Source organism: Carcharodon carcharias, chromosome 1 (assembly GCF_017639515.1).
Source record: "Carcharodon carcharias isolate sCarCar2 chromosome 1, sCarCar2.pri, whole genome shotgun sequence".
Lineage (NCBI taxonomy): Eukaryota > Metazoa > Chordata > Chondrichthyes > Lamniformes > Lamnidae > Carcharodon > Carcharodon carcharias.
This window is the reverse complement of record NC_054467.1, coordinates 221055143-221066059: the sequence shown is the minus strand read 5'-3', so window position 1 is coordinate 221066059 and position 10917 is coordinate 221055143. Positions and strand designations below refer to the sequence as shown.

Sequence of the window (10917 nt, the reverse complement as noted above, 5' to 3'; positions counted from 1 at the left end):
CCCGTGAATGAACAAAAAAAGAAAAAGAGCACCCTTGCAAAGACCTCTAACAGTCTGATTGAGGCCTCAAGGTATCCATCAGGATGGAAGGGTTGCTCGTGCTACCTGTTTCAGACATGTTTCTCCTAAGGGCTCCTCATCCTGGAAGACGAGCAGCTCAGGACCTGATCTTTTTATGGGTGAGGGTGTGAATGCGCTTTGCAAATGAAGTGCAGACATTCCATTGCTCCCCACATTGCTTGGAAGACAAGTTCCCACTATGTCAGCTAACACACATTCACATCTCTCCATAATCTCATAACTCATCTGCCATTTACACATCAATGATGAGACTCACACAGACCTGGGTGCAACCATAATCACCTTAGTGTCAACTAAGTGCGCAAAACTGAGAGATTGCCGATGCGAAGGCCTTCAATCTTGGTTGCTCATATGGGGTGCTCCCCTTGTGGAAGAGGATGAAGTGGAGACAGGCTGTTACGTGTGGATGAGGCGGAGATCCCTGTTGGGGCTGCACTGCAACAGGTACCTGCCTTGTCACAGGTGGGGCAGTAGAGTCTCTGCCACAGGGCCTTCCTACACCATTGATGCCTCAGTTGGGTGTGCCAGATGAGGATGACCGTGAAGGGGTGGCTCCCCTCCTCACACTGTTACCTGCCTCAGGCCTTTCTGTGCCTCCAGTGCCTCTGGCCAGTCAATGCTCCAAAGTGGTAACCATTGTCTGGTGATCAGTGTGATGCTCCTGTATCTACTCAGCATGATGCTACATTTGGCTGTCCAAGAGGTTGCTTACACTCTCAGTAGATGACCTTGTGTGCTCTTCTGTCTGAGACTGGGCATATGTCATGGATGGACTTCCCAATTCTCTGCATACAGGGAATTCTGACATTCGGGCACATATCTTCCACCATTACCCTAAGACACACTTTATGTATGATAGCCAAGTTCTTGCATCTCTGTCTAGTTGAGTCTATCCTCCATCTTGAAGACTGGCCGCAGCCACCTCTGCATCTCTGATCCCCTCAATCACCGTATGCCACCTATTCTATAAATGTGCGAGGTTTCACTGAGGTGAGTGCCCCTACCCTGGCGGAAGGTATGATGGTACAAGCTTGCTCACATCTTCCGTCTCTGTAGATGACACCAACACTGACAACACACTAGCCTGCATTGCATCACCCTCCACATCTGGTTCTACGGCTGACAAAGTGGTACTTTGGCATGAAGGCAAACAGGGAGCACAGTTAAGGTTTTTGAACTTTTTGGTGCATGTCCTTAATGAGATGTATGAAGTAAGGCAAAGAGAATAGGAACTGTCATGGCAATGCCTGGCAGGAACAGGTAGGGTGGATAAAGGAAAGTTGAAACCCTGAATTAGCAGGGTTAGTACCTCATAGAAGAGGATGGTTAAACTGAAAGAGGGGGTGGGGCCACAAAATGTAACAAGCTATTCAAAAGTCTATGACTTCAGCAGGCGCTAAAAATCCTGCCAGTGGGAGGGGCCATAAAATTCCACCCCATGGAACAGATTATTGCATTGGAACACTGATCAACTAAAAGCCTCTAATAACTGTCAGCTTACTCAACAGAGAATTACAGGCTTGGTTACTGCTAAAAGGGAGTTATTGCTCATGTTTGAGATTCTGTAATGTAGATTCTGTAATTTGGTGTACATTTCAAGGACAGCAGCAGAGTTAATGGATCACCAGTAAAGAAATAGGTCTGCTCTGTGCAATAATTTAGGAAAAGGGAAGACAAAGGATGCAGGATTACAATGATTTTCAAGAGAGCACAAGTAGCTAGTTAAGAATTAATACCCTCAATTCTTTCCAAACAACTTGATTACTTTCACTTCCAAACTGTGCACCTGAGATAAAGTTGCATCTTGTATCAATGAAATTAGGAAACCATATTAAAAATTGCTGCCAATTCTTGACCCTCCAGCTCAAGAAAACCCTGCATGGAAAATTATTGAAGATTTCTCTCCAACACTTTAGTGGTTGAAACTGGTTCAGACAACTACATTGGCCACATTACATATTACAAAAAGTAGGTAATATGAATCTGGTCCCAGTCATATTGCAGTATTAATTCAGTCTACCTTTAAACAGAGCAAAATTACAACATGCATTTAAAGAATAATAATTTGGACTGTGGTTGCAAGGGTACTTACTGAATTGCGTTACTGGATATCACCAGTGTTCATGGATACAAGATGGGAGTCAACTTTTTTGTTTTAAAAAAGGCAACCAGATCACTTAAGGGCATGACCAACACTAATGAACCCATGATATTTGTGACAGATTACCAATTTGTAATAGCAAGCTTTAAGAAAGTTAACTACAAACAAAGTGCTGGAAAACCTCAGCCAGTCTGGCAACATCTGTGGAAAGGGTTAGCATTGCGTCCAATATGACTCTTCTTTGGAAAGTCTTCTTCAAAGTTAATCCCAGTTTGTACAATGGGTAATCAATAGGTGGGAGTTTCTGCAGTGTGTCCTATACATAAATGACAACTGTCCTATCCTAGGGACCAACTTTAACCTAGCCACACAACGGAAAATTGATGGGATTGGTCAACTACTTCTTGTACATTTCATGTTAATGGAAAATAAAATTGGGTAAGGTGCAAAAACAAGTGGCTGATTTAGTCAGTTTCCTGCCAGGCAGATTAAATAGAAAATGTGTGTTTGACAAAACAGAGAATCAGTTTCAAGATCCCCATCCACACTTATGTACTAGTCCTACTCCCCAAATGTAGGTCTTGTGGTGCAATGGGTGGCATCTTGCCTCTGAGCCAGAAGCTCCGTGTTCGAGTCCCACTCCAGGATTTGATGACCGAGGAAAGTGCATTCGTAATGTGGCCAAGCAGGTCGAATATCAACCTGCAAATCCTTCTACCACACACCAATGGCAGGTGGTAAGAATGGGAGAGATTCTTGGCCAGACATGTGATGGATGTTGGAGCCTCTATTATCCGTAGCTCCAAACTACAATTTACATGTAAAAGCACATGTTGCCACCTTCTCCCAAGTTTTTATCTGTTGTGAATGTTAGTTATGCCCACTTAGTATACAGTGCCACAAAGGGCAAAAGAAGATGGGTATAAAACTTGGCTGGATGAAAATCAGCATGTAGAAAATAGCAGCAATATGGGGGTGGGCTGGTGAACAATACATATAGGATGCATGCTCCCTTCCCACTGCATCCACAGGCGTTCATGTTCTCAGGTTTTAAGATGCAGTCCAAACTTCTGCTTGCAACCCGATACCAATTGCATTGAATCAGTCATCCTGCAGGAGTTCAAGAGAAAGCCACCAGGTCAAAACTATACACAAAAGAAATCAGACAAGTCAATTTTAATGGAAACCGTCTTTATTAAGTAACTTTTAATATCAGAAAAATAAAACTCTTATAATTCTCTTTACAGCAAATATATATCAGTGCTTTGGCCACATTAAGTTAAAGGCCCTTTATAAAATATATGGTTTTAAACTTTACTCAATAAATTGAATTTATATCCCTATCACTTCCCTACATATACATAACAAACGAGGTGTAGTAAAATTAGCAAATACTAAATTCTATTGGTATGTTTTTGCCATTCTCGGTTTGTGTTTTTAATAGAAATAGTACACGTTATTCCTTGGCTTGTCAATCATAGTGTACAATGCAATTTAAAGGTTTATAGATACAAAATACATGCTCAGTGAACATTCGTTCATTATCTATTCCAAGATGGCAACTAGTGTTAATCTTAATACTGACATCAACTAGTCTACAAGCAAAAATTAGCAGTGAAGTTACGCATTACATCATAGATGCCATCAAGGCAATTCTCATACTGAAAAAATCTCAAAATAAAAACCTTTATTTTTGTAAACTTTGAATACGAAATGTAACTTTTCAAGTGGAAATAAAAATAAAATTGTATATCTACTAGATGAATATATTTATATTTACAAGTACAGAAGTTAAACTTGCCCTTGTTGAGTGGAGAACAAAAACCATTTTTGTACTGAAATAATGCTGTTGTACGGCAGTAGGAAAAATTAAATCTACTGGACCCTCTTCCCTTTTTAAACAATTCCCCCACTGCCAATTTTCTCGCTTTCCATTATCTGAAGGTATTGGCTATTTGCCAGGGTTTGGATTCACATGCTGATTACTTCCTGACATCTCATCCAAATAGCCATCAATTGTGCGCAAGCCTCAACTGTGAGTGTTAGCAGGGTGTTCAATTTCAGGAAATTTGGGGTTATGCAACTGCAATCAGGTGCCAACAGCTCTGTCAAATTTCCATCTTACTGACTGGGGAATGCCAATCTAGTGTTTCAAATGCCACTCCTGCAGAAATCAGTTAACTCAGCAGAAACATGGACCTTCCTGCTCTGTACGTCAAATTGTCAAGACACTAGATCGCCTCATGGTTTTGTTTCATCTACATTATTAAGCACACAAGGATCATTTATTCAAGTCAAATCAATTTATAAGTGATTTGTTTTCCCTGCCCCTAATTTTCTTCTGTTATACATCTTGCTCCAGGTAGTAGGTGGGACCTGCATTGCAAACTTACCCCACCCTCTACTCAAAGTGCAATGGTACACATTACTTCCATATTGCATTTAAATTACTAGCCTGGTTGAAGAACAGAAGTTCATCAAAATTATGCAGTCAATAAGTAGTCCTGGGACAAAACTGTAAGCCTCCAATTGGGACTTGACACATTATTCTCCATAAGGTTAATATTTCCAAGTTATTTTCAATCTATTTAATACCAGAAACTGTAAGCCGCTAGTCCACTTATTTGAAATTTAATTTTGTCGGCTAAAAATAACCAAGGATTTACAGTAGATATACTGATAAGCTTGCTGTCACTTTTCATTTCTAATTTACTTTTATGACAATCATGGAATGATCACCTCGATAACACAATTAAAATGAGATTTTGGATTTGGAGAACAATGGTACAGCCTCACATCTGTTTCAGAAACAGGAATGCAAAATAAACCAAGGAAAATGGTAGGGGAGTGAGTGTAAAGTGCTAACCTACATTTCACAGTTTAACAGACCAGCCCCTTCAACAAAATGTCTAATGAAACAGATCTGTCACCACTTAATCGTGTGGAGCAGATATCTCTGGGTGACTAAGAGCTGAGGTAAAGGTCTATAATCATGGAACTTCACTGAGTTTGGAAACTAAGTTCTTTTTTATTTTGTGGAAAGAAAAGAAAAGAAATTCAAAGGCTACAAACCTAACAAATAAAATATGCCTAGTGATGATCAGATTTTAGGAGACTTGTGTAAAGACAACTCATTACAGGGAAAATTTTACAAGACACTTGCGTTGGGAATACACAAGGTTGGGGAGGGGAGGCGGGGGGGAAAGAGAAAGGAAGCATGCATAATTTGATCTAAAAGTCATCACATCACTCCTTAACAAGGAGCAACATTTATGCAAGAGATTATAGAATCTTAAGGAGCCTATATTGTAGCTGTGCAGCTGGAAAAACTTTTTTTTAATTAAAAAGGTTAAGGATGGAAAAACCTTTTTAAAAAAAAATGAACACACCACTTCATTGACAGTACTATGTCTGTTGCAAGATGCTCCTACCAGAGTTTAGAAAGCATACTCTCCTGGGCTGTCCCATAGTATAAACAACTTGCCTGATGTCTTGCTGCTTTAAAGCCACAATGAATCTCCAAACTACACCCTCCCAGCACTAGACAGAAGACATTCCCTTCCTGAACTGGGTAAAATCTGATAACAAACTTGTTGGTTTTGTAGCGGTATGGACGTTTGATGGTATTTTTGAATCTTCCAAGGACATATTTAGAATAACACATGAAGTATTCTGCATTTTACCAATGTTAAATTCTCATTTATCATTATTCCATAACACCACATGCAAAACCTATTTTTAAGCAAACGAAAGAGGTGACAAGTGAATGTTTTGCTGCTGAGAAATCTATGAATCAGAAATAAGACTTCAGCAGCTAAGACTACCAGACAGATGCCCATACAACAACCAGCTGTCAAAGAACAAGGTTGATTACAAACTATATAGGTGCAAATCAGCTTTGCCCATTTCACCCATAAAGCAAATAGGACAGCAATCCCTAGTCAACCATCTGACACAGTCTACACATACCTAGAGAAAAACAAAGTTTTACGTTACATTAGCTTGTTTTAGATGAGACCTGTGCATTTCGTTTATCAACCAATCTACAGAAAGAATTGTAACTTAAAAGCATATGATTTCAATACTGTATACAAATTTTTAAAAACATGAGGATGCGTGGTTGAAATTCTTAACATTGGTCCTACGACAACCACTCACCCCAAATCCAGCATCTTTATGGGACCATAACGAGCACAGGTGTCTCTAAATCAATTGAATTTCAGCAGTTTACTGTTTTCCACAGATTACACAATAAAACCAGTACAGCCAAATTGCAATTAAAATACAAGTGGTCCAATTAACCAACTGTTTTTCCCTCACAGCAGCTAACTCATCAGTAGAGTTCCTATGCAACAGAAAAAAAACACTCCAACTACTACTGCCAAACTAAGCAGTAGTTCCGCATCAACTAAATTTAACACCTGACCATAAGTGTTTTAACCAATGGTTTCACCTACTTCCTAAACTACCCTCAAAGACCTGTAGGTTCAGGAAGATCAGCACTCCAGTTGCCTCAGACAGATCAATTACCTTCAGTGCCACAGTTGAAGCTCAAGTAAATGTGATTAAATCTCAGCAATGAATAGAGATGGGCTTTTGAAAAGCATGAACCTTAAATGAGATCTGCAAAGCATTACAAATCCCAAAAATACTTTTCTCAGTTTCCTTAATAATGCAAGAATGACAGAACTGTGAACTATGCTACAAGATGGATGTGTGGTGGTGCCATATTGGTTAATAACATTCTAGTTTGGATTCCCTTCATCTGACCAGTTACCACATTGGATGGTTCAGCAGTAAGAAAGACTAAGCTTCCCCTCAAAGAGAGGGTTACCAACAATAAATGCTTCTGGTCAATTTTCAATACAGCAGTGAAAAGAGGTCATTATTGCTGAGTATTCGTCAGCCTAGGTACATGGATGAGAACAGAAAGAAATATGTATGGGATGAGAAAGGAAGCTGCACTGGGTATTCATCCAAGGGTTCAAAGAGAAAGTACAGTTTGAGGCTGAAGCTTAATCATTCCTGGACAAATGACTCAGGTTGCTGCAAGTTTTGAAATCTTCAGCAGCAGGGCTCTGCAGCTACCTTGAGGGATAATAATTAGTCACAATCCACAATGCACCACGTGCTGAAAATCACTCCGTTGTTCCATTAACCAGTATTTCCCCCCAAGGAAATGAGCCAAGAATCCAGAGGGAGTCTCACTCTGGGAGCACTGACAAACCATGCAGCAGCCTGGGTACAAATTACTTACCGACTTGGCTGAACATTAAGACCCCAAAAAGGAGAGAATGAGATTAATTTTCCTCATTTCTCTCCCTCCTCTCAATAAATATGGGAATACTAAGTGTTCCTCTCCCCTCTATTTTTATACGGTACTTGATTATACCTCACTGCAAAAACTTATTTGTGCATCCTGCAATTGGGGTACTTTTAGTTCAAGACAAATGGCATGTGTTAGACACAGGAGACAATACAACACAAGGCTGTAAACTGCCTAGTTCAATTTGGTTCACAAATTGTGTGATAGTCACATTTCCCATCACAAGAACAATTTATTCAACATTTAAAAAAATGTTATTAAATAAAATAACTGGGGGTGGGGGGGGAGGAGAGAGGGAGACAAGAGAGAGAGGGCGAACCTTTCATAACTCACTAATGAATTCAGTTCTTTTTTTCAATTACAAATCTCCTCTAGTGTACAACTAAATTTTACTCAATACTTCACATTCATTACACTACTTCAATCCTTTCTTCTTTGCCCCAGTTTTGTCTTTTTTTTTGCCCACTTTCACAGCTCTACTTAAAGCCCTAGGATAGAGTTCCACAGGTGCCAGCAGCCCTCTGGTAGCTCACCCAAATGTGGACACTTATGTTTAAACCAAATTGGGTTCGGTGTTGGGTCAGTGGGAAAAAGGGAGGGAGGCAGAGGGAATAAAAGAGAAAGTCAATAGGCTACTAGATTACTTGTCAGAGGTATCGCAACTTCATTCAATTGCTTCCTCACCCAAAAAGTTACACACTTCCTAGTAATAATTGGATAAGTCAGAAAGGGGAACAGGAAAAATGATCGATTTTGCTTTTGTTAGCATCCTTACTACTGGACTGCTGGAGATCAGCTAACTTGGCAGAGACTGGTAATTAAACTGAGGGCCTATATTCAGAACATGCATCCCTCTGGAAAAAGGGGATGATAGTGGTAGTTTAAAAAAGTTAAAAAAGCTCAAGGGCCACTTCTACACTGTCAAGTACGCTCTCAAATCCTGCACGTATATACTCAAATAAACTGACCCATCTTGTACTGTGATCCATGAAATGAGTTTGCCTTACAGAAAAAAAGGTATTACCCAACTTATTTAAAATTTACAGAAAACTTGTAACCTAATCCTAAGAACCCAACTACATAACAGTCACATTTTAGCAGTAGGAAGTTTTCAGACAAGTACCAACATAAGCTTTCCCCTTCCTGCTCAATCACCACCCTCCCAAGTAGTCCATTGAGTTAAGAGTAGATGCGAATGGCCTGAGTAACAGGTGTGTTGCACACTGGACACTTTGGCTCTTCTTTGTCGCAGATTCGGTTGGCACACTCCATACAGAAATGGTTGTGGCCGCACGGCACCAGGGCTGCAATCACTTCACTTTCAAAGCAGACCACACAATCGCGTTTCCCCCGGGCCATACCAGAGCCAGATGAGTCGGTGGGTGAACCAGAAGTAGTACTACCATTGGAAGAGGAGTAGCTTGTACCATTGGAGAAGGCAGAGATGTATACTGGAAGCTCGACTTGACTCGCCATGTTCAAGGGGTCACTGCATGGCCTTCCAGCAAGGGGGAACTCTATGTTTTCTATAAACGTTGGTGATAGACGAGGGGTGGTGGGTTGGCTGTCACGGGCTATTGTACCAGTTGTTGATTCGTTACCAAAGCCAATAGGATTTGCCTGTTCAAATGGACACCAGATCACAGATTGAGCTGTGGCTGGAAGGGGGTCAAAGGCAGGCGATTCAAACCCCAGATCTTCAGAGCTCATGGTTGCAAATGATTCTCCGAACCAGAAACCACCTGCGCTGAATGGGCTTGTTGGGCTGAAGTCAGTCATCTGGTTACTTCCAAAGTAGGAATCAGTTGATCCACTGCCAAGGGAGCTCGAGCTGTCATTTCTGTAGCTGGAGAGAAGTCTATTGCGTGCAGGAATGGAGTTCATCTTCCCCCATGTGGACTCAAATCCACCACTGTCAAAACTCACATCTGTGCCATTGGAATGGAAGTCATTTTCTTCATTGATTTCGATGTAATTGCCTGTACGAACTGCAATGTGCGCTTCTATCTCTTCCCTGGCCCGATCAACATTTTCAGGCATGCCAGTCACTTCGAACACTGGCTCTTTATCACGGCTAGGAGTGACTATGTACGTATGGGTTTGTTGCTGAATTCGCTTAATTGTGGCGCCCTTGGGCCCTACCACCAGACCCACCACACGGTAGGGCACTCGTACCTGAATGGTGGTTTGCCCAGGTAGATTTGGGGTGCCAGGTACAGAGAGGCCAGCTATTCCAGGTGCTGCCCCAGGCACTGCTCCATTTTTGTTTCTTGATGCTCGTATCATTGAGAAGTGTTCTGCAGCTGAAATGATCTCTCTTTTAGCCATAGCCACATCCTCCTTCCTCCCAGTGACGACAAAAATGGGCTCCTCTCCTCTAACTGGAGTCTTGATATAAGTGTTGGTTTTTGCTCTCAGTGCCTTGATTTTGCAACCTTCAGATATTAAAGGATGGAGGTGTGGGAAAGAGGAAGAAAAAAAATTTAAGTTAATGAAACATCTAAACGTACATTAAGATAATGCTGTCTGTATTTGCAACACAAACATATTATACCATAACTAGCTTTCTTCAAACAACATTTTTGTATTTTACACTGCATAATCTTAAATTAGACAGATTTTCTACTTAGGAAAGGTGGTGTGTGTGTAGGATTTCATAACAGAACACAAAATGCACAGCTCAGGCAAAACATTTCTTTCAATTAATGTAACCAATTTTCATTTCCATACAGGAGACAAAGTGCACTTAACATTGTATTGACCAAGCAAAGAGAAATAAAGGAGTAGAAATCGGTGGGGGTGGGTAGAGGCAAGGAAATTTAAATAAATAAATACAGAGATATGACCTGCAATACACTTGAAGGGTAGTGAAAGCAGATCGAATAGTAACTTTCAAAAGAAAATTCAATGAATACTTGAAAAGGAGAAATCTGCAAGCCAATAAGGAAATGCAAAGCAGTGGGTCTAAAATTGGACAGTTCACTCACAATAGACTTCAAACACTAGTTCTCGATTTGCACCACTAAGACTGAGGCCCATGAAAGCGAAGGCAAGTGAGCCATTTGAGTAATTCCCCCACCCCCCATCCGCCGAAATGAAAAAGACCATTTCAGAGAATGATCGCCTGCCACAGCATGCAAGAAATTTGACAGAATAGATCCAACAGGACAGAGAATAGCCTTCTGTGGAAATTTGAAGGAATGAAGTTCATTAGAATTGGAACATTTGATAGTGAGTTCTGCTGGTGCTGCCCACTCATGTACCACTACAAATGGTGCACTAACATTCCCCAATGCTTTCCCTGGAGGGGAAAAATCCTGTCAAACTGGATACCTCCAGGAGCATAGATTAGAAAGCTACATTCATCACCAGCTCTGGTCCAACTGTATAAAGCATTATAGTGTCCTGT

At 40.8% G+C, this 10917-nt stretch overlaps 1 protein-coding gene across 1 annotated transcript in view; it reads right to left on the bottom strand.

Moving 5' to 3' along the window:
- Positions 1 to 3356: 3356 nt before the first annotated feature.
- LOC121279759 (RNA-binding E3 ubiquitin-protein ligase MEX3C) overlaps positions 3357 to 10917 on the bottom strand; it is a 51552-nt gene continuing 43991 nt past the window's right edge. Inside the window, exon 2 of the mRNA XM_041191079.1 lies at positions 3357 to 9943. Coding sequence (XP_041047013.1) covers positions 8688 to 9943 — 1256 coding nt within the window. The 3' untranslated portion in view covers positions 3357 to 8687. The remainder of the gene's footprint in view (positions 9944 to 10917) is intronic.